Source organism: Candoia aspera, chromosome 11 (genome assembly GCF_035149785.1).
Source record: "Candoia aspera isolate rCanAsp1 chromosome 11, rCanAsp1.hap2, whole genome shotgun sequence".
In the NCBI taxonomy this organism is placed as follows: domain Eukaryota; kingdom Metazoa; phylum Chordata; class Lepidosauria; order Squamata; family Boidae; genus Candoia; species Candoia aspera.
In genome coordinates, this window is record NC_086163.1 from 10719670 (window position 1) to 10744708 (window position 25039).

Genomic DNA, 25039 nt, shown 5'->3' on the forward strand with positions numbered 1-25039 from the left:
TGGAAAATCAGTTCTGTTTTAAACTTCTTTCATTTCAGTAGTTATTTTCAGAGCCACTGTCTGATAACATCAGAGGCAAATGGAATTATGTGGAAAATTCTGGATTGCTTTTCACATCATTTACTGCCAGTTACAAGAAAAAGGGTAATGGAGCAAAGAGAGAAAAACAGAAAACAGTATGCTATTAGCTAACTTTTAAAATAGCTCCCCCCCACCCCAAACTTAAGAAGAAACAGAAACAACTGAGACAGGTTAGCTGGGAAGTTGGCAGAGCCAACTAACTATCCCCATTAAGGTGGTAAAGGATCTGGTGTGCCCTAGAGAAGTATATTTATTCATTTTAGAAACTAGAGTATGCACTACTTGATGGGTGCCACATCTGTGCAGTGTTCATGGGCAAAACTGCTGAAGATTAGGAAATGACAGGTCTTGAGCATGATGCATGTAATTTTAGGTGTCAGTAGAGATACTAACAAATTACAAGGAGGATGAACATTTTCTTTCTGCTTCTCTTTTTTCACTTCGCCAACTCACACCCTGTTTGAACCCCTGAGCAAAACAAAACAACACAAAACACTTTATCTATCAAAAAACACATTACAACAATGCTGTTGCTTTAGGAATTTCTAGTGAGCTAGATTCTTATATCAAGAAAGAAAAAAGCAGGTCAGCAAATTATCTCATAATTCAGCATGATGATGATGATGATGATGATGATGATGATGATGATGACGACAACAGTGCTATCTCTTAAATCGTGTCTGATTCTTGGCGATTCTATGGACCAGCTCTCTCCACATTTTCCAATATTGATAATTCAGCTTATGAGTTCCCAAAGATTAATGTGATTGTTTATTACCACAATTGAATCAAGATTTGCATCATGTCACATATATGTGTGTGTCTTTAAAAGGATGTACAATGTACAACATCAAGCTGCAACATCATGCCAGCAAAATTTGACAGCAAATCATTTGAATTGCTGTCTATTTTCCATAAAAAAATTAAAGCAGAGTGTCAGGTTTCTGACCAGCTTAACAGACCAATTGTTGTTCATTCCTCAACATCTTTTCTCCTGGTAAAGAAAAGGGTAGCAAATGTTCCTTCCCCCAGCCTGTGTCCTTTAGAGATCTCATTATGACACTGCTTTGACAGCTCCAAAAACAAAAAATAAAAGTAAAATGAAAAGTGCAGCCCTCTGTGACAAAAAGTTTCACCACCTCCTGCTCTAAAGCATGGATTCACCTCCTATTTGGAACATCAGAAACACTCAAGGAGGAGGAATGGAAATGCTGAAAAAAAGTTATGCTAAACTTTTACACTTTTACAAAGGTTACACTGAAGAGAACAATGGCTGGTCTTCCCATTGCAAAAAAAAAAGTTACAAAAAGAAATGATTTTGCTCTTAATCGATGAAACAAATTTAATTCTATTGTGCTGGTTAATGACTGCAATAAAGTCATTTTATTTCAATTTAATTCTAATGAATAAAAGCAAAGAAAAAGACACTTTTTTCCCCTGTATACCTCCTCACCATCCACCATGTAGGTAGAACAACGGGCAAATAATCTCTCAGAATCTGCCTTCATTTTTCCCAAGGTTTTAACATCCATTTATTGGACAATATGTCTCCACTAATGGGCAAAGACATCAAAGAAAATGACCATGAACTATAGTAAAGACCCCTCTAAGATGCATAACAGGTTGGCAAGAGCTGCAGAGATTTTTAATGGGTGTGCAAAGACTGAATAACAGCTGAAAAAGTCTATCAAATGCTACTCCCTCTAAACTTCAGTGCCGTCGGCTTGCTTCTATACAGCACCTTCTACAACAGTGATTTTTTTTTTCCTCAACATGCTAATCATCCCATCATGTTTGTTAAAATTGCAGAAATCCTTAAAGTTTATTGGAAACCTGGCCTCCTCATCCCTGATCCTCAGTGCCCAGTGCTAGAACAGCTTTCTTGAAATTTCAAGTCTGCAATCTTTGCAGCAGTCATATTACAAGACAACAGCTGGCAAGTTCTAACTTTTATCTGAACCATGTGTGGCAGCTGGGAGGAAGACTGCATAGAAAGGTCAGAAACTGGTGTTACATACACAATGCTCCCTTCAAAAAGTGATCGGCCCATAACACTGTGAATGACTTTCTCTTTTAACCTTAATAGAGACACGTTAGAACAGAGGGGTCCAACCCTTAGTTTATGTGCTCCATTCAGTGCCTAGAATTCCATTTGCAACCTCCAGAGGCCATCCTAGAATGGGTTCTTATTCTGCATGAAGGAGTATCCATGGATGTTTAAAAGCAAAATTAGCCCACTGTTTCTTAAGGCATAGACAACCTAGCATTTGTGGATTCCAATATACTCAGACATATTTCCCTTAGTGTGCTTAATTCAGCCTTAAAGGATGATGATGATGATGATGATGATGATGATGATGATGATGATGATGACGAGGTAAACAGTTGCAGCCCAGTGCTTTGCCCATTAAAAAGAAAAGACAAAGATATTGGGATGGAAGAAGTTGAAGGAGTAACAGGCTTTATCTTCCTAGGCTCAAAAATTCCCAGGGATGGTGTCCATGGCCATGAAATAAAGAGACTGCACCTTGGGAGAAAAACTATGAAAATCTAGACAAACAATTGAAATGCAAAGATATCAAACTGATATCAAAGGCATGTATTGTCAAGGCCATGGTTTTCCCAGCTGTAATGTAAAGCTGGACCATAACAAAGAAAAAGTCATGCTTTTGATTTGAGGCACTGGAGAAAACTGTATAGAATGCTTTGGACCACAAAGAAAAGAAATCATTCAGGACTAGTTGAAGTAAAAACAAACTGTTCACAGCATTAATATTGAAGCTAAAGCTTACACATATTTAGGCATACAGTATCATGCAAAGACAAGAGTCACTGGAGAAGACTCTGATGCTTGGAAAAATCAAAAGCAATTGAAAGGGAGTTCAACAGAAAACAAGGTGGATAGATACAATCACTGAGGACACAAGCAAGTCACAATTTTGATTACTAAGTTGGTGAAGGAAGGCAGGAAGGCAGGCAGGCAGGCAGGCAGGCCTTGCAAAACTCAAAAGAAGCAGTTGCTGACAGGCAACCCTGGTAAAATGATGTCCATTGGGTCATGAAGACTCAGAAGGAACTGAATGATTGATCAGCAACAAAAAGAGAACATAAAATGGAAAATAGAATGGATAGCTGGGAGCAAACGTTACCAATATGCTTTATAGTGAAGAAGAATCCTTTGTGAAACAGACTGGCACTGACTCGAAAAGGTGCTTCATACTGCAGAAGCAACAACATTCTCTATTTCAAAGCAAGAAGATACAATTCTTCCTGATGAGCCCTTTGTGTCACCTGGACTGGCGGTTCCAATAGATTCTGTGCAAGTGTTTACCTCCCTGCACAGCTACAAATACATGAAAGCAAGCATCTAAATACATGAGAGCAGTCCTGATGTCTCCATGTTCTCATTATTCTATTCATTGTATTTCATGTGCTGGACAAGTAACTTCCACAACAGAATTTCTGCCCTACTTATGTCGGTTCTCTGTATGATTGAGAACCTTGGTCATACAACCATCTAAATCATTAAGGAAGCCACCAAAAAAGATCACCCCTCCCACTACAGATGCTCACTGTCTACTGCACAAAGACTAATGCCAAACATTGTGCTCCTATTCTCTTTATCCTACATAAATAGCATGTCAATATCTGAAAACATTTCCTATTTCTTATTAAAGATATGGAGAATATCCCTAGTGCTGGCTTCGGTTTTCCATGTCAGTGGCATGGAGGATATGAGATAGTCACTTAGATTATACATCTCTTTGTAAATTTTCAGACAATTGTAGAGACCACACAGCTTCTGAAGCTGAGACTAAAGTTTTGAATGAAATGTACAGTATGCAGTCACTTTTCTAATTAGAATTGCAGAATAATGGGCATCTGCCTTGGATACAGAAAAATCAACAACGATAGTACAAGCAGTATTGTTTAAAACAATCTACAGTGAAACCCATCTTTAAAACAAAAACAAAAACTAAACTTATTGGTCTCAAAAGTAAAGACCTGGATTTTTTTCCTGCTTTTAAATTAATATTACTACAATGAGGCTTTTATTGTTCTAGATTAGTACTTTAAAATTCTAAGTCTTACTAAGTTAATAGGGCTTCCTCCTAGCCAAACAGGAAAGAAAGCTGCTGTCTCAGCATAACTAAATGCATCTAGATTGAAATCAGATACATATGGGACAGAATCCCAGTGAGTTAAGTGTTTCACTTTTAGATAGGCACATACAGTATTGTTGGCCTTAAGAAACAATTTCTCCATTACTGATATTAAGGCAAAAATATGATGTAGTTCTTTCTGTATGAATCTAGCTAGTTTTTCTTCTTTCTCCACATTTCTTTCCTCATTTTTTTAAAAAATATATTTTTCTCCATTGTGAAATCATATAAAATCCCTGGATATATGGGGAGAAGAACCCTATGAATGTCTAGATCCATTTCTAATGATCCAGGAAGCTTAGAATTCACAAGGTTGTTCAGAGTTCAAATTTTGTATCATCTGGAGCATCATAGATGTCCCAACTTAGTCTAATTCAAAGGGTGGGTGAGCTATGGCTCTTTAGATGCTCCCAATTAATATCCAGCAGTCTCAGCCAGTCTGGCCAATGATGAAGAAGCTGGGAGCTGTGGCTCTGTCACATCTGGATGCTATCATACTGGCTGTCTCTGATCTGATTGGTAGACAATAACAGGAATAACCTTTACTTACCATTGTACCCACCCAGTTTTTATTTCCTTAATTATTTTGTTGTTGAGGCTCTGATTAAAAACAAGCCATCTACTTTTTTTGCACATGAAATCTCACGCCCTCCTGATTCAAAGAAACAAAACCTTTTTTCTAATAGAACCAAGGCAGTTGCTTTATCTAATTCTAGGACAGTACCTTTGACACTTCCTTGTACACAGCCAAAAACTGTCCCCTCACCCTCTCATTAACACCTTTCAAATAGTTGAGCAGTGATTTGATAACTTCTCATAATTATCTCTTACCCAATATACACAAAGTGCTATCCAACTAACATTGCACATCAGATTCCATCATCTCTCTCTCCTTCTCTCGCTCACTTTAACACTCAATTATTTTCCCCCAGTGAAAGAACTTGTACACTGTTACAATATTTCACCATAGCACAGTGGTAAAATTGCATACTGCAGTACAAGAAAGAAAAGGTGGGAACGGAACCTGAAATGTGTCCAAGATTCATGAAGCAAACAGCAGTAGAGGCAGGAGATAAGAGAGACGAAAAGGTCAAGAAATCATAGATGAAGCCAAATTTTAAATTAGACAGACAAGTAGCTGATGTCTGAGTAAAAATTTGGTTTCTTGAGATCAAAACGTTACATGGAAGATCCACAAAACTGAACATTTCTTCAAGAATGTAAACACAATTATATTATAGTGCTTTCATTTTCTTCTTTTGACAGCCTTAGCCTCCTTATAAGCACAAATCAAGTGCAATGTTCTGAAATGAGAAACATGTGTTTTAGAACAGAGAGATGGTTAAGTTTCATTAATTTTGGGGAAAAAAAATATCTAGGGAATTACCTTGGTAAGATCCTGTATATCTTGAGCACATATATATGCAAAATGTGTAGTGGATGAGGAAGCCAGCTGTTTTTTACTAGGATTTTTACAAATCCTAACTGTGCTAGGATTCTCTCATAAGATACAGCTTGTTTGAACCACTAAGATATGGCTTGTGTGGGCCCTGATGTGCTAGTCAAAGTCCGTAGGTCACTCTTTTCCGAGGAAAAGTTGTGCATCGCTCTAACTGCTTCACTGCCCCTTTCACTGCCCCTTTCACTCTGGCCTTCAGAGCCTCACACTTACTGTAGTTTTATAAGTGCACCTCCCACTGCAGAATATTTTCTTTCCCTTGCTTTATCTATATGATCTCAGTTTGCTTACAAGATAAATATCATTTACATTCAATTGATTATCACAAGAACCATAGAATCAAATAGCAGTTAGGGACATCCAAATTCAAGTTACAATGAAAAGTTGTTATCTTCCGCAGGTCTTAAGGTTTATCTTTTACAGTTTTATAGGTTAACTCTAATTTTACCTGGAAACATCTGCTACTGAAGATTGGACAGCTCCGGTCTAATGTGTTCTATTTAATAAACAGGCTTCCTCATTATGTACTAGTTTCATGTTTGGATTGCTCTCATGGTATATGGTCTCAATTGCCCACCTGTGCAACTACACAGCATTTAATGGATTTGCTCAGATGTTACTAAGAGCACTGCTGCAAGTTAATAAGATTACAAAGATGACCTTGTAAACATTTTTGGGGGTTAACCCAAATAAAATGTAACACAACAGAAGCCAGTTTACTCTCTCAGGTCATGCCTGGTGGTGCAAAGATGTTACTAGGTGAAGTGGGAGGGGGGGAACTTTTCAGTAGAGATTCAGAACCCCATAAAGAGATTTACATCAAAATTAGTTCAACTTGTACCATAAAGTCTGTTTCCAATTAATGTTCTCATAATGTTTCCTGAAGGATGAACAGATTTGGTTTAATGACACCCACATTATTCATCCACATTATGAACTGGGTTTGCCTAAGTTTCTTATGTGCAGTTTCTATAACATACATGAAAGTCTGGGCCATATGGATACATCAAGCCAATATAGATTGCCCTGATAAGACTTGTGCTGGATTAGATGAAAAGCCAATAAAGTTGATCACTTTGATCTCAGCCCTGAGTGATCATATTTTGATCAAGATAACAACCTGCCTCTTTTTCTTCTCTAGTAATCATTTCCATAATTTACTAATATAAAAGTTTTATTATGGAAAGAACTGTTATTCATCTAACTCCCTATTAAGAAAGCAACTAAGACAGTGGATATTACTAACACTTTGCTATGGGATTTTGAAATGGAAGCAGATACATTGAATAACTTCAGATCAAATTGCTGACTCAGTTTAATGTGCTGAATTTAAGTAGATGCCTTCAGATCAAATTGGCAGTTTGGTAGGGTTTTGCACAGAGCTACACAATGTAACCAAATCAAAATGATGATTTCAACTGAATTACTCGACTTTTCAAATCCACTTGATTTGTCAGACTGACAATTCAAGTCTGATTGACTGGAGTCACTGACAATTTGAATCAAATCTTGAGTGAATCATACCCCTCCACAAATATAAACTAATAACTTTATATTTCTTATATATTTTCTACTCCTATTGTAGAAAATAACAACAGGAACTCCTGTTTAAGGAGTTTCCCAAACTGTGTAGAATATTATAAACCAATACATGGAAGATAAATTGGAAATGCTATAAAAGACACCAGAAATCTTAAGTACAAAGACATCCAGCATGAACAAACTCCACAGCTAATTAAGTGGCAGAAAACATTTGAAGAAGACACAGTTTTTTAATCCAGTAACTAATGGAACTTTTAGGATCTAGCCCATCAGTGGGTCTTAAGAAGCTTGTGGCTAAAGCTGGTATTATAACCATTATAACCATGTGCTACAAGGAGATTAAGGAATTATTAGTTCTGGATCTGAACTAATGTTCATTGGCAAATCTCCTTAGGAAATGAAATGGAAAGCATTTCTTGGAAAGCTATCCTTCTGCAGTGCAAACAACTTGAGCCACAGGTAAACTGAGCTTTTATTTTACACTGTTCATTTCCAGAAAGAAAGGAAAGGCTCCTAGCTGAGTCGTGATGCTACATCTAAGCATGCAGAAAACCCTAGATTCAGTGCCTGACATATCCAGTTAAAAGATTTACATTTAGCACACAATGAAAGTAGTTATACTTGGCCTGAAACTCTCAAGAACGTCATCTAGGGAAGATAGACAACTTGACCAGGAGATGTAGACAATTCATTTTTTTTTAAAACCAATTCATATTTTTAGGAAGTGTAGTATTTATTTGATATGGATATTTTTTTTTTAATATTTAATTAATATTTTTAATAGATCAATTGCAAAGTTATTTTTGTTTGTAAATAAGGGAAAATATGTTGCTGAAGATTGCTGTCATGCCATCAGGTTTCAGATACCTCAAAACGTTTTGAGGACTCCAGATCTTGAAGTAGAACTCATGCAGCCATATTCCATCACCACAGCTTATATAGATATTATCAAAGTAATGATTTTGGTATGAGGCAGCTTCTTGGTGACTGTACACATATTTGACAATGAAGATAATATTTCTAAGTAAATTTATTCCATTGTTCCTTGATGACAAATTGATGATGATGATGATGATGATGATGGAAAGAGAGGGAAAGGAAAAGAGAAGGAGGATAAATCTTGCCCTCCTAACCAGAAGTCATTCTTGGTGAGATATTAACTGATTTCAACTAAACAGGAAAGTTTTGACTCCTTTCCTAAAATCAGAATGTCAGCCCTTTGAGGTTGAACAGATAAGGAGACAAACTCAATAGGAAGATTAGAACTCTACTTTATTGCATGTCCATTTTACCTTCCTTCTTATATCTCATCTATCTATCATGCCTTCTGGTGACTGCCTGGAAAAGTCCCTTTCCTGACAAGATTTCAGAAGTGGTTCAACTTTGCCTCTTTCCTAGGGCTGAGAGAGAGGGATTGGCCCAAGGTCACACATCTGGTTTTGTGCCTAAGGCAGGACTTGGCCTCATGGTCTCCTGGTTTCTAGCTTGACGCCTTAACCATACACCAAACTGGCTCTCCATATCCTTATATATAATATCCCTTTTACCTTTCTTCTTATATCCCAGAAAGTCAGGAAGGAGTCCATCTGAGTCTCTTCCTACCACTTTCCTTGTTTCTTGGGCTCAGCACATGTTTTTGCACATGTTATAACCAATTCAGAATTGTTTCTCCAAGGTCATCTCTGTGGTTCCCTACCCAGAAAGGGTAGGGGGTCAAATACAACTTCTGAACACATTTCACATAAATTACTTCCCATATATCATTAACACAACAACAACAACACTTGCTACTTGCCTTTTTGTGAATGTAACATCTTGTTCATTATAATCAAAAATAATTTAGGAGTTCAATTATTTTAGCAGTTGCATACAAAATATCAATGTGTCAAATACAGCAGAAAGGTTTTCTTTTTTCTTTTTTTACTTTTCATTTTGCCGTAACTCTATTGAACTACAAGGTTTCACTTTGGATTATGTGCCATTAAGATAACTGCAACTGCAATAACGACTTGCCATAATTTAAGATCTAAATTCATACCAGCTGAAAAATTAAAACTATTTTAGACCAACTTCTAGCCACCAACTGCTGGGACAGGAACTGAAGAGCAGGACTGGGTGCCAGTGAATTATTAGAGAATAAACACAATTTGCATGGCTTTATAATTAATATCAGAAAGTCAACTTATCAACAAACACAGTTAAAAAAGACAGAAATAAAGTTACAGCTTCATATGAAACTGGCAGGTAATAGTGATGATTTATGGAGGTTATAATGATTAGGTCCAACATAAAATATATTACTAATTTGGCATCATTGACAGCCAAATTTATTGAAAATTTATCCAGGCTGACGAACAGAGGGGTTTTTTTTAGACATTGCTTGATTTTGCTTTAGTTAATAAACAACAACCATGATAAAACATGGACACAAAAATGTTTGTGCACAGAGAAAGTAATATTTTACCATGGTGAAAAGACCTGGCAACACTGCATCATTAACTCAAAAGCACTGCCTAGAAAGGAGCTTGGAACAACATTTCCAAGCTGCAAAGATTCTCAACTACCTGAGGAAGTGGGTCCAGCAGAAAGGGGGAGATGCCTTAGGTAGAAATCCCCTTTCAGTCATTGTCTCAGGAGTGGAAGAGCCTTGCCACAGCCTGTTTCCATATCAGTTTGGTATTTTCTTCCATAAATGCTTGCATAAAAATCAGCTGGATATTTTTGTGTGCATTACTCCAAACATGTCCATTTTGGTAAGTGGTTCTGCCTGATACATTCCTTTTATTCTGAGTAGTTTCTCCCAGTTTTTGTAGATTTAAAAACAAAACAAAACAAAAAAAGCTGGGACATTGTTATTTTGCAATTCAGCACAAGGTGAATTTGAAGACTTGCAAGATTTGAAAACTGAAAAATAGGAATTGCGCACAGTTCTCCCTTACAGAGAAAATAATTTCTTTATATAAGATAACCCAGTACAATTCTTCTATAGCAGAGGCGTATAATCTTGCTGAGAGACTAGGAACATTTCAAAATCTGACATGATGTTGAAAAGTTATCATGGAAGGCTTGCCATGGGATGCAGATTGAAATACCAGGGAGCACAATGCATCAGTCTGGTGAAGTTGATCCATATTAGCCATAGTTGCTTTTTAGGATGTTATCTAATACCACCCCTCCCTCCCTCCCTCCCTCTGCTCTTTTCTAGACAATTTTCTAAACAAAGCATAAGTGTACAACCATCCCTTTGTATTTTTTAAATCGAAATATGATGGTGGATTCTTTGCATTCCATATATTATATGTATGGAGAGCTAGTTTGGTGTAGCGGTTAAGGCACCAGGCTAGAAACCAGTAGACCTTGAGTTCTAGTCCCGCCTTAGGCACAAAGTCAGCTGGGTGACCTTTGGCCAGTCACTCTCTCTCAGCCCTAGGAAGGAGGCAATGGCAAACCACTCCTGAAAATCTTGCCAAGAAAACTGCAGGTCCAGTCCAGGCTGTTGCCAGGAGTCACAAAATGGACTTGAAGGCACAATATATATTATGTATGTATGTAAATTTGGGAAGAGCAGAAAATCTGGTAGATATATCACCTATCTGCACTTCTAAATCTGAGAAAGGAAAAAGAAATAGTTCCCTTATCATATCTTTCTTTAGGATTTAACTACAGCCAGTGGGGCTAGAGTTTGCCAGAGAGATATTTCTACAGTAAAAGAAGGGATATTCATACATTCCTCTCAGCTACCAGTTAAAACGTAAAAATCCCACACTCCTCTCACGAGCATTTCTTTGAAATTCTTTTCTCTGAAGGAAAAAAATAAAACCTAAAGCAAATTCTCTTTCACTGAAATGAATGAGAACTGTTTTTGGTTTTTCCTGCACAGCCCTAACAGGGACTTTCTGCTTGCAAACACATACTTTGTCACTCCGATCTGTAGCCTGCCCAACGTTGGATATTCTCTGTACTTATTTCACTCTGGTGAACATCGATATTATAAAAACTGCAAAACTACTCAGCTCCCAGAGCTGAGTGAGAACTCTATATCATTTATATGTTTTATGCATGTTGGCCTCTGGAAAGTTTAATTCAGAGTGCCACAAACTGCTGGAAACTATACCCCCTTTGATCAGTTACTCCTGGCTTTCCAGCAACTGCATGTAAAACCCCATGAAAAACATTCATGGTGCATATGAATTATTACTGGGAAGTGCTCAGATTATCAAAAAAATCTGATGGCACACTTCCCCCCCCCCATCAAATTGCTCGTCTGTTTGCAACTATTTGTGCTGCAAAGAGGATGGCTTCTTGAATAACCCATTGCTTGCTTTTTTAATGCAATATTGTTATTTTCCCTATACCAGTAGGGGGACTGAATTTCACATCACAAAATTGTCTTCCAAAGAAGATGAATGTACCTTGTACGTATTATGTTTTAAGTAGTCAGAGCTTCTGATTAAACAATAATGCTATATGGATGGATGGATGGACAGATGGATTCATTCATTCATTCATTCAATCAATCAATTGATATGGCCATCCACTCACCAAATGTCAAACTATGCACATTCAACCCATGAGAGATGGTCAGATTTATTCATATTGGAAAGTAAGTAGTGGTGAGGAACCTAGTCCATACTAATGTGACTAGGGTTTACATCAGATATGATCACCTCCAAACACTGTTTAGAAATCTCAACTGGTTTGGTTTGGAATATACACTTCTCTGTGTGTTTGTTTGTACTTTCAGCTCACCCTTCATGGGATTATCTCAAGATATGATGTCCTAAAGCAGTATTTTGACCTCTAACATTATAAATTAAAGCTGGGCAATCTGTTCTGAATGAAGAGCTACATTTTATCTTGTGGGACCTGCTAGGAATTGCACTGACAAAAGCAAATATGGGTGAGGGGGAATGAAGTGGGCCAAAAAGGGAAAGCAAGAAGAGCCAAAGGAAAACTTTTTTCCCCCTTAAAAGCCATGCAGTGATGTAATGAATTGAATATATGAAGCATATATAAATGTGTCTACTGTATGCATGTGCAGGACAAAGGAATATATACATATACAAATCAATTTGCCACAAATACATACATACACACATGCCTTTGTATGTGTGTGTGTATGTCTCTCTGTGTGTTTATGTATGTATTAAAATATAATAGAATTATGATGGCACCTGCAATGCTTGCCTTGGGGTTCAAATAGCTCTGTTTATGCCCCTGAGCAAAACATAGCTTTTCTTCTGGCTAATATTTGGTGGTCAGGGAGGAAAAGAGGCCAACTTCATATGTCTCTCATTTATTCCAGTTTGAAACTGTGCATTCAGCTGAAACTTGAAAAGGCCATATCAATTACATGGAAAATGAGCATCAACTTTAATACCTTATGAAACATTGCAGAGTTCTTAAAGATATAGGCTACTTTTCGACCATATAGTCTTTTATAGGGAGGGAGGAAGACATTCCTAACTATAAAATAACAAGAAATAAATAAAATGCCACAACACATTCAAGAGGCCATAAAAGGAATATTCATGCCTGAATCATCCAAAGGAAGAGCAGAAGAGATAAAATTTAATGGAACACTAAAAGGCCATTTGAATCCAAAGAATTCCACAGTATTGTTTCCTGCAATACAATTCCCAATTTGCAAGGTCTCACATTCTGAAGATTACTCTGTTCCATTCTCCTGTAGTTTTCAAAATTTAAGACCCTCAGCTATTGCCTGTTGCATTCTTAATACAATCCTTCTTTGGGTTGTCAAGCACCTGGCAAGCTAGAATAAATAGCTACATATGGAACTGGGGAGAGGAAGCTCTGTTTGGCTTTTAATTCAAAGGAGTACATTATAAAATTGATAATTCAATTGTTACTCAGTTGAAAAATCACCACTTCAGTACCTCCAGAAAAAAGATGATAAGGTGGGGAGGGAAAACTAAACAAAACAGATATTTGCAAATGTTGATACAAAATGATTTTTTTTCACACTTCTGATTCAACTTCTGGGACAGGCCGATTGTTCTATTTTTAGGCTGTTCCATTTTAAAAATATATTTTCAAGCACTTTGTCCATTTCATTGAAATGTGCTTAAAAAGAGAAATCCATACATTTCCCACCTTAGGCACAAAGCCAGCTGGGTGACCTTGGGTCCAGGGTCGCAACTAGGGTCTATGTCACCCTGGACAAACATGGATTCTACGCCCATTTTGGCACACACACCCCCATGCTCATTTTGGCACCCCTCTAGCGTGGTGCCCGGGGCACATGCCCCACTTGCCCCTGCCCACCCAGTTGCAGCCCTGCTTGGACCAGTCAATTTATCTCGGCCCTAGGAAGGAGGCAAAGGCAAACCACTTCTGAAAAACCTTGCCAAGAAAACCGCAGGACTTGTCCAGGCAGTCTCTGAGAATCAGCCACGAATGAATGGATTTAAAAAAAATAATAATGAAAAGGATAAATTTATCATTTCAAACTGAAGATGTCAGAGATTAAAACTGTAGCCTCTTGGGTACAAAACACATATTTTCTCACTAACCTTCCCTTGTCTGTATCTTCTGTATCTTCCCTTGTCTGTATCAAGCTTTGATTTTTTTTTCCACATAAAAGTAATACAACTTAGGCATTATGACTGTAAAATTAATTTGCATCCACGAACACTACCAAAATGATTTCCTTTTCTTCATGATCCAAACTATTTGACAACAATGAGCTGTTGACTTTTTTTCCTCTTACCACCTTGGTTGCCTCACCTGAATTGATAAACATTGTTCTTTGATTTTAATCTTTGTATTTTGTCAGGTCTTTGGGTACAACTGTGAGTAATGAGTCAAATATTTATGCTCTGCAGATTGACTAATGTTGGCAATCACCTACCTACACATTATGTTTAAATGTAGGACACAAAACAGCATTGGAGACACTTTTTTTCCCCCCTTATATCACATAAGAAAGTAAGTTGACATTCTGAAGCACTTACCTGTGTGTGGTTCAACTGAAAAATAAGGTTGTCCTTCCAAGATACTGTAGACAAGCTTGGCACTGTTTCCATAAACAGGATCATCTGCATCAGTGGCTGTCACTTTAGTAACATAAGTACCTAATGGAAAAAAGAAGCAATATTTGATTTTGTTCAAGGCTCTGAAATATGCATGTCCCAAACTGGTAAGGGAGAATCTACAGTAGTTTGTGGTCTTGTTTCACATTGTCTTTGAAAATGGAATTAACTGATGTTAGAGAAAATAAAGGAAACCATCAGCTCATCAAAGAAGAAACAGATAAATCAACACAAGTAGCCTCCAAACCATTAGAAGCTCAAATATGAATAGTCTCTTCCAGTAATCACAATAGCAGAGTATGAAAGCAGGATGACCATTTCCTGGAAGGTAATTATCCTTTCTTAATATCACTAGCAAAGTGGCCCTATACATGGCAAATATTACTTATTTATTTATTTATTTATTTATTTATCAAATTTGTCACCGCCCATCTCCTCCGACCGGAGGGACTCTGGGCGGTTTACAGCACAGAATAAACATACAATAAAAACTCAAATAAAGACACAGTAAAATTCCAATAAAATCCCATTAAAAACCAAAACAATTTCTTAACTACCCCACCTTATAAAATCCAGATGGCTATGATCTCTTCAACCATCATGTAGGAGGGGCACTTCAAGGCACCAGCCAACCCCAAGTATGTCAATTCTCCTCCCTGCCCCAAGCCTGGTGCAGAGCCAGGTCTTCAACTTCCTCCGGAAGGCTAAAAGCGATGGGGCTAATCTTACCTCTGGGGGCAAGATGTTCCAAAGGGCGGGCGCTACTGCCAAGAAGGCCCACCTCCTGGACCCCGCCAGATGGAATTCTCTTATTGACGGGGTCCGCAGCATGCCCTCTCTGCATGAACAGGTGGGATGGGCTGATGATATGGGGCAGTGCAACCCCATCCAGAACTAAAGATGACAAAGTCCCAAATACAGAGGAACCCTTAACCCACAGCCACTCCGTCTTACCAGGGTTCAGCCAAAGCCCGTTGTTCCCCATCCAGACCCCTACAGCCCCCAGGCACCGAGAGAGGGCAGTCACAGCATCACTTACCTCACCCGGGATGGAGATATACAATTGAGTATCATCGGCATACTGATGATACCTCATCCCGTGGTGACGGATGATCTCACCCAGTGGTTTCATGTAGATGTTAAATAGGAGAGGAGAGAGGACTGAGCCCTGCGGCACCCCACAAAGGAGAGGTTGAGGGTCGGATCTCTCCTCCCCTATCACCACCGACTGGAACTGGCCCTGGAGGAAGGAAGTGAACCAGTGCAAATCTATGCTGCCCACCCACAACTCCCTGAGCCGACCCAAAAGGATACCATGGTTGATGGTATTGAAAGCAGCTGAGAGGTCAAGAAGAGCCAGGATGGATGCACTACCCCCATCCCGCTCCTGCCAGAGATGATCCATAAGTGTGACCAATGCTGTTTCTGTCCCATATCCTGGCCTGAAACCTGACTGAAAGGGGTCTAGATAATCCGTTTCCTCCAGAATCCTCTGGAGTTGTAATGCCACCACTTTCTCAACCACTTTCCCCAAAAAGGGGAGGTGGGAGACTGGATGAAAATTATCCAGTACAGTAGGGTCCAACGATGGTTTCTTGAGGAGGGGTTGTACCAGTGCTTCCTTAAAGGCAGCTGGAAACATTCCCTCCCTCAAGGATGTATTAACTATCACCTGGACCCAACCACATGTCACCTCCCAAGCTGCTTTCACCAGCCAGGAGGGACATGGATCTAATTGGCAAGTGGTGGCATTTACTGTCTAGAGGATCCTGTCCATTTCCTTGGGCCCAACAGGATCAAACTGTTCCCAGATAACATGGCAAGTACTATCCCTTGGTATCTCCACAGACCCTGCCTCACGCTTGGAGTCTAGCATAGAGCGGATCCAAGCGATTTTGTCTTGCAGATGCTCCAAGAACTCCTCTGCATGGCCCTGCAGGTGGGTCACTGCACCCACCTTCCCCAAAAGGGATTGAGTGATTTTAAATAGGGCCGTTGGGCAGCATTCTGCAGACACAATAAGAGCGGAGAAGTATTGATGCTTCGCTGCTTTTATCGACACCAGGTAGGCCTTAATAGCAGCTCTAACCAGTGTTCGATTGGATTCGGTCTTTGTCTTCCTCCAGCGGCACTCTAGACGTCTCTTAGTCCTCTTCAAAACCCTCAGCTCCTCCATAAACCACGGGGAGCATTGAGTGTGATGAGGCAAGAGAGGTCACACAGGTGTGATCCTGTCCAAGGCCCCAGCAGGCTCCCTATTCCAGGTTAATCTTATTTTAATGGTGGTAGATCCAGTAGTAAAATGTTTATCCTTGTGCACTGATCCAGGGTTGATCAATTTAATTATACTTATTGTGCACAATAGTTTTATCTCAATGAGATGTTTTGCACAGAGGGAGTAGAGGGAGTAGCACACACTGCCTTGATGCTGCCATTAGATGTGTCAAGACAGGGCCAATCTGCCTTGATCAAGGGTGCTCCCTTGCTTCACAAAAAGTGGTTTCTGAACATGTGGTGTGTGAGTCCAGAAACCAGATCTGACAGGCAAAGCAAAGCACTGCATTCACTTTGCTCTGCCAATTAGAAGCAGTGTGTTGAGGCACTTTGCAGAAGAGTTTAGAGGTATGCTTTGATCAAAGTGAAATGGGCTTTGAGGCTTTATGCAGCCCTAATATTTATATACTATTCTTTGGTTAAAAACAAAACAAAAGAAAACCCACAAACAACATTGAGTTGCTACGTTCATTCAACAATATAAATAAAATATTTTAAAGCCATGCTCCAATAGTTCAAAGGGCTAAACTGAAAAAGATGTGTCAAAACTTTAAAAGCAGACATAGTAATAACCATTGGCAGCTCCACAGAATACAGTCCAGAATTTGAGGGTTAAAATTAGAAAGCCTTTTGCATCAGATTATCAAGCCATATATAAGGGACGCGGTGGCGCTGCGGGTTAAACCGCTGAGCTGTCGATCGGAAGGTCGGCGGTTCGAAACCGCGCGGTGGGGTGAGCTCCCGTTGCTCGTCCCAGCTTCTGCACACCAAGCAGTTCGAAAACATGCAAATGTGAGTAGATTAATTGGTACCGCTTCGGCGGGAAGGTAACGGCGTTCCGTGAGTCATGCTGGCCACATGATCCGGAAGTGTCCTATGGACAACGCCGGCTCCAAGGCTTAGAAACGGAGATGAGCACCGCCCCCTAGAGTCGGACACGACTGGACTTTACGTCAAGGGAAACCTTTACCTTTACCTATCAAGCCATATAATATCAATCATATTCAAAATCTTCTTTCCTGAAGATCTAAATACTTGGACAGACTGAGCATCAACAAGGACAGCTTTAGAGCAGCAGAAATCTACATGGACCTGTACAAATCTAGTCAGATCCAAAAACAATGTTACTCTAATAGCAAGACAAAATGAAAGCGTCACTAGCACAACCAAGATAGTGAGTTACCAAGCAAATACATCTGCTGGAATATCATGATAAAGATTTTGTCTCTACTGATACCCACTTAACTACTGAAAATGGTAGCATCTAAAATAGGATCTTGGAACACTGGCACCTTTGTGTTGGAGAAGACAGTCCTTGAGAAAAAATAAAGCACAACATGATTTTTACCATGTTTATCTGTCTATCTTTGTGTCTGTGTGTAAAAACACACATACACTATTCGGTTGATGATCAAGAGGCACAGAACGATCTGTTTCTGTCATTACTTTTTCTGTATCACTTAAATTATTGCTTTTGTAGTAAGAAAGACTTGGAACAAAAGATCACAGCTCATCAGGGGTCCAGTGAGTAAATATGTGGGTTGTGTCTCTTCCAAGATTTCATAGGCTAGTCTTCTCTAACACTGAAAATCTCAGGATATATCTGAACTGTAGCTTCCAGAATTTTTGCTGGCTGAGAATTCTGGGAGCTGCAGTCCCAACACATAAGAGGTATGACAATTTAGGGAAAGCTTCTATTAAGTGTAAGTAATAATGATAACAACAAAAACAACAATATTTTTTGCCCCTGCCATTTTTTAAAATTATTATTTTTTTGACTCTGTATTGAGGTTTGTTTGTTTGTTTCTTCACCAGAATATGTTCTCTATTGTTATGAAGTTATTCTAGATGATACCTGAGATTCCTTCCAATTTCAAGACTTGTAAAGGTAATATGTCCGGTTTGGTACAAAAGCAGGATAAGAGAAACTCTGTCAGATTTTCAAGAGTCTGCTGTTACACCCTGTAACAATAAAGTTGAGTTGCACGATGCTTCTTGTGGTGTCTTTTTCCTGATCTGCTCTACCTCAAAGGACTGACAGTGGGCTGGTTGACTATTGTTCTGGTTAGACTATGAGGCAACCAGGAAAGTAAAATGGAATTCTTTATTTACAATACAACTACATACAATCGGTAATTGTCTCTTGAATAATACTTCAGTTCTATTCAAGCCCAACCGGGCAATGGCAGAGTGCTAGGCAAGACAGTGAAGCCAGGTTCAGCTGGAGAACACAGTGATGTGGCTGGACTGGACTCAACTGGGAATTACAGCAAGGTGGCTAGGTAGGACTCGACTGGAGGCCATGGCAAGGAGGCAAGACAGGACTCAGCAGGAACTGGTGGCAAGGTGACTGGGCTAGATGTGACTGGAGTTCACAGCCAGGTGGCACAACGGAGCTCAGCTCATGATGGCGACAAAGCAACTGAACCAGCCTCAGCTGGAGAACATGCAAGGCAAAACTCGGCTACGGGTTGCAACGAGGTGATGATGCTATGTTTAATGGACTCTGTGGCAAGGAAACAAGACTGGACTCAGCTGAACCTCATGGCAGGGCAGCAAGATTTGACTCAGCTGGGTTTTGTGACAAGAAGGCAGGACTTGACTGGTCTGGACTTTGTGGCAAGGCGGCAAGACCTAATTCGACCGAGCTTCAGGGCAAGCGGCAGGACTCTACTCTACTGGGCTTCTTGGCAGGGCAGCAAGGCAAGACTTGACTGAGATTTGAGGCAAGGTGGCAGGACTCGATTCAGCTGGGCTTTGTGGCAGGAGGCCAGGCAAGACTCAGCTGGGGCTCACTGCAAAGTAGCAAGGCAAGCTTTGGAAGGCTGGGAAGGCTCTGCTTCTGTAGCAGCTACAGGGCAGGGCTCCAAGAATGGTCCCAGCTTTTCTTCTCCGTTGGAAGCTGTTAGCTCAGTGGAACGTTTGTCTCCGGCAGCCCGGTCCTTGTGCTTGCTCTTTTTTATTTTGTTCCCTTTGCACCATTTTTCCTCTGGAGCCAATCAAGCTTCCTTTTGCTTGGCATGCCTTTCGGCTCGCTTTTCCCTTACACTGATTGGTGGCTTTGAATCCAGCTCCTGGTTTTGTCCCATAAAAAGCTCAGGACTTTCCCACTCTGCTGAGTCACTCTTGAGTTTTGATTCCCCTCTTTTGCCAGGCATAGGTTTCAATTTCCCCTTCCTTGGCCTCAGAGTCAGACTTATCCCTTACAACCATAGGATAGTTCAGTATTCCTGGACATTTGCCAATGTCATTCCACTTTTCTTTCTTAATGGGTGTGTTTTGGCTCTAATCTTAATGAGGGGGGTGCTGAAGTGACAAAATGGCAATGAGGACCATGATATCTTGACTTCTGATAATATTTCTAGGTGGACTGCAAACCATGTAATAAAATACAATAAATGCTAAAATTTAAATTATGATCAAAGAAATGAAGCTGTACTATAACATTACATGCAGATAACATAACAAGCAGATAACTTAGGCTGCAGAAGATAAAAAAGCAATCCCAATTTATCATGTACTAAGAACAGGTTTAGATGCAACAAACTCCCTCTTCCCCATGCCAGAGAAATATTAATAGCCTAAATAAATAAAATATTGTTTAGCCTGGTAGTAAAGGCAAATCACCATGATACAGGTATGGGTTGGGCATTCCAAAAACAGCCTATAATTAAGAAATGTATTACCTGCCTTTCAAATAAAAATATCTAAAATAGATAATGTAACATATTAAAAATCCTAGCATATTATAAAAATCATATCAATTAAAAAAAAACTGAGCTAAACTAATGAGTACCACAAAATCAATGATAGCAAAATAACAGAAAATGCAATCATGCTTCTAAGAAGACATCGTAAATAATAATAATAATTAGAAAAAGAACTTCCCCTGGAAGAAAGGAAGGAAGGAAGGAAGGAAGGAAGGAAGGAAGGGAGGGAGGGAGGGAGGGAGGGAGGGAGGGACACAGGGGGGAGGGAGGGAGGGAGGGACACAGGGGGAAGGGAGGGAGGGAGGATCTCCATAGAGAAAGCTTCCTAGGTTTACTTCACATTTCCAAGTATACCGGAAAGCTCTCCTCAGGGGACAGTTCCATATGCAGGATTCTCCAAGGCAGAGAACAATGCCTTGCCATCATCCTCCAGGTAAGAAGTTGAGCTCTCAACAGAACCTCCATCTCCTTAGCAACTTAGAAATCTGGAACTACAAGATCAGGGAAAGGCTCTTAGCAGTTCAGATACCTCCTTCAGAAAGGGTGAAACTTACTTCACTACAGATACAAGGCATCAATCAAGTGGTTTTCTATTGTTGCTGAGACCACAGTATCGAAAGACTGAGAAACACAGTCAATCGGAGCTACTCCATTTATTTCTGGTGGCCTTCTCTCTGCTCCTAGACTTTTCCTGCTAGTTCTTTTAATTAATATACATTTTTTTTCTGTTCAGTTTGGATTGATCTGCTTTAGGTGGACTGTTCTGGGAAAGATCTGACAGCAATAACTTTTCCTGAGTACCCTAGGTCTCGCCCTGTCATCAATTAAACCACCCTTCCCAAAATTGATATCCTTTAGATGTATAGATATCAATTTCCAGAATTCTGTTACCAACTTGGCCACTGAAATCCAGATACTTGGAGGAAATTTAGGTTGGCAAAGGGTTAAGTCATAATTTGGGGATGTCCCAAAAGAATGATCATCAACTTTTTAAAATTCTATTAATAAAACAGAGAGCAGGCAATCTTTAAAGAAATCTAGGTATTTAGAGCTTTGGAATTATCAAAATTATCAATCCTGTTTCATACATTTCATTGAGAAGCAAACTGATCCATGCTTCTTGGAATAAGATGCAGAACGGAATTCAGCCAAAGTGGAACAGCTTTCAAAGTTGCCTAATAATCCACTGCAAGCTCAGCCAAAAAAAGAGAGACATTTTTCTTCAGAAATCCACAATTTAAAAAGATGCATTTAAGTACGCATTGCAAGATGAGACTTTATGCATTGTTAAATGGCAGAGCAATGCAAGAAGAGGATGGAAGAGATTTCTGGATAAGCATATGAATCATCAATATATAGCATAGACTGCAACACAGATTTTTCCATTCCCAAGCTTGCCTTTGCTCTGTTTTCAGCATAAAAAAAAATCTGGGGCAAATGTAGTTTTATTTTAGAACAGTTACATTATTTGAAGTATCCTTTTTTAATACTTTGTAAAATATAAAGCTCCCTATCAGAATTAAGTGAACTTCCAAGCATTTGGAAAATAATCATATCAAAGGGGTACAAAATTCTAGATGAATAATACAGTATATTATATTCCATTTAAGATCTTTGTGGCAAGAGATTTCAAATAACTTGGCAGTGGTTCAGCTGCTGTGTAGAAAACCAGTGGCTGGAAAGTGATGTATTTTCTTTCTTTGATTTCCAGTTACAGCAGTTTGAGGTAGCCATAGCCAAACTCTGAATATCATTTACTTTCTCTTCACTCAGTTTGCTTCACTCAGTTTCTCTTTTACTTTGCATTGTTGAGAGAGTTCTTCTTTAAAAAAAAAAAAAAAAACTTTATTTAGCCTTTTCAGATCCCTCTTTTGATTTTGATTGCAAAGGAAGCTAAACCAATCAAATCCGAGTCAATTCTCCCAGCTCTGTTACTAGCACATCATTTACTTTTACATGTTAGAAAATGAGAGATGGCATTGCTTAGCATGTAAGCAATGAGAAAAGTTGATGGGCAGAAGCTAACATGCCATCCTAGGCACACGTACTTTGACACAAGTCCCAGTGCTTACTTCTGAGCAGACATGTTTAGCATCGCATTAAGACTTGGCTTCTCCACTGGGATTAACACCATTTCCAGGAACAGAATTTGGTTTTTCACTTCCAAGTCAATCATTCCAGCTCCAGAATTGGCACAATAAACCTGATTGCCACAGGAACTGCCTAACTGAAATCAAATAATAATAAAAAGCTCATCTAATTCCCCTTGATGCTTCCAAAAGTAGCTACCCAGAAATTTCTGGATGCATAACTTACTGTATGAGCATGTAAGTGATTTCAGCAGTACAACTGTGGGCTAGGCTTTTTTTTTTAAAAAAAAGATATTCAGTTTTTTTAATCGGTATGATTTTCATACAGTGTTACATGATTTTTAATATACTACATTATTTAGAGATTTTTAAGCAGATGCTGAAGGACTCACATTACTTAGTATTTCCCTCTGTGAATCCCATGCCTGAATTTTTTCTCTTCTCTTATTTTTATATGTTGATTATAAACATGTCACTCTGCATAGCCCACATTACTCCTCAGCAACTAAAGCTTAAGATATCAGTTTATTTGTCCCATCAAGCATCACTTATTTTATATAAGCCTGTCCATCTCATAAGCACACAGCCAGTCTGTGTTCAACACAAATGCCTGAAATTGGTAAGTCTAGAAGTCTGGAAGATTAAATATTAATTGCATGATTTCACAGTGTTGTATATAATGTTTTGTGTGTCATAATCATCACAACTCCTTACACATGCTAAAACCAAATCTTTACATGCCAGGATAAATGAGTCCCTTTCTTGTTTAATCATGTAATCAGCTGAGTCCACCTCATGTCTCTTTGCAGTGTCGGCATTATTTACAGTCCATATTCACAAGGAGATCTAAGTTGCTATAATTAAGATTTATTAAACTTTAATAAATCTCAAAGAATGGATTGATTCTTACACAATGTTAAATCGGGAGTTTTAAAACTGGTTTGTATTGCAAGCCACAGTAGTCTAATTAGTGTGTTATGCTACATCATACTGGGGTAGACTGATGCACTACTACTTCCACCTCCCAAAATAACTTCCAGCCATCTTATCATTTAACATTGTATCCCCAACCTGAGCATCCCTCGAGAACAGGCTTTCTCAGACAGGGTTCCGTGGCACCCAAGGGTTCCACGAGAGGTCACAAGGCGTTCCCTGGGAGATCATGATTTATTTAAAAAAAATATTTTCAATTTGGGCAACTTCACATTAAAGAGGTATGATTTATTCTTTATTTTCAGTTTAAGAACACTGTTAATGCCTATATACAGGCCTACACATGAAAGGAATATAATAATTTTATAACTTCTGTCCTATGTTGGAGCCTGAATACACAGCAGTTCCCCAAGGCCTGAAAAATATTTCAAGGGTTCCTCCAGGGTCAAAAGGCTGAGAAAGGCTGCTCAAGAGACTTAGAATTCTCAGTAACAGCCATGTTGCCCAAAGTCCACAGACTGGGGATAGCAGGCAAGAAAGTGCTAAATGAATCACTGCTGGGAATGGTGCTCAAAGCCAGTCTTCCATATGTGGAATCCACAGTGACATGTAAAACTGGAACTGTTCCACCTTCCTCCCCTTGTGTTTCTCTTGCTAGTGATGCTATTTCTGTTTGTACAGAAATTCAGATAACATCCGAAATGTGCTTCATCTCTATTCAGACTATTTAGCATCTGTAAACAGTTGGCAGGTTCTGACCTTGAGATTTACCATAACATTTGATAGTGTTTAACCATGTCCTATAATAGATATTTATATATATATATATATATATATATATATATATATATATATTACTTATAATTTTATTACTTACAATAACTACTTACAATTTTATGTATTTATTCAGCTAATTGAGCAGGTGAAAGAATTCATAGGTGGGTTTTACATGTTAATTAAAAATAAAATAAAGCCCACCATTAAAATCTTGGCATCCAGTAGTGCCTTTATTTTTTAAAATTATTATTTTATTTTTTGAAAATGCTGGCGTTTGAAATGTTGAATAATTTTCCAGATTTATTTCCAAACCAATATCTCAATTTATTTCCAAGTTATGTATTACTGGATTGCTGATTAAATGGTACTTCCTTAAAAAAAAAAAAAGAGTAGTATATCAGAGTTAGGAAAAATATAATGATAAAAAGAAGACAAAAAATGTATAAAAGCACAAATTATCCTGTAAGTTCACCCTTAAAGGGAAGTCCTCAGATTTGCCCTAGACACACACACTGCACAAGGATTCTACTGAAAGCACACTTGTGAATATTCTTTGTGGCAGCTTTTCTTAACTCTGCTTTCCAAGTCTAGGTCAACCACTCTATCAAAGCATGTTATCAGCATCTTTGTTCAGATGACCCCAAAATAAGGACAATTTATACAGGCCATATGCAATTTTGAATTAATTGTGTGAAAACTATCAAGTACAGATGTTGTTGACAAGGCTGGAGCTAAGTGTTGGCTGTTAAAAATAATAATAATAATAATAAAATAAAATCAGCAGGTCCTGTTTCATCCAGAAGAATGAAAAGCTAAGAAGTGTGTGGGTGGGTGGGTGTTTCTATGAGACACAGTGTCTGTGTATTGTTTGTTTGTTTAATTCAGACTATTTTCTGACCTTAGCTTTCTTCTGCCATTGTCACCACAAACCTATTCAGTAAGCCATTCTGCATTTGAC

General features: G+C 38.8%; 1 protein-coding gene across 1 annotated transcript in view; it reads right to left on the minus strand.

Annotated features, from left to right (window-relative positions):
- Positions 1-25039, minus strand: part of CDH8 (cadherin 8) — a 200765-nt gene that overhangs the window by 92134 nt on the left and 83592 nt on the right. Inside the window, exon 3 of the mRNA XM_063312918.1 lies at positions 14220-14339. Coding sequence (XP_063168988.1) covers positions 14220-14339 — 120 coding nt within the window. The remainder of the gene's footprint in view (positions 1-14219; positions 14340-25039) is intronic.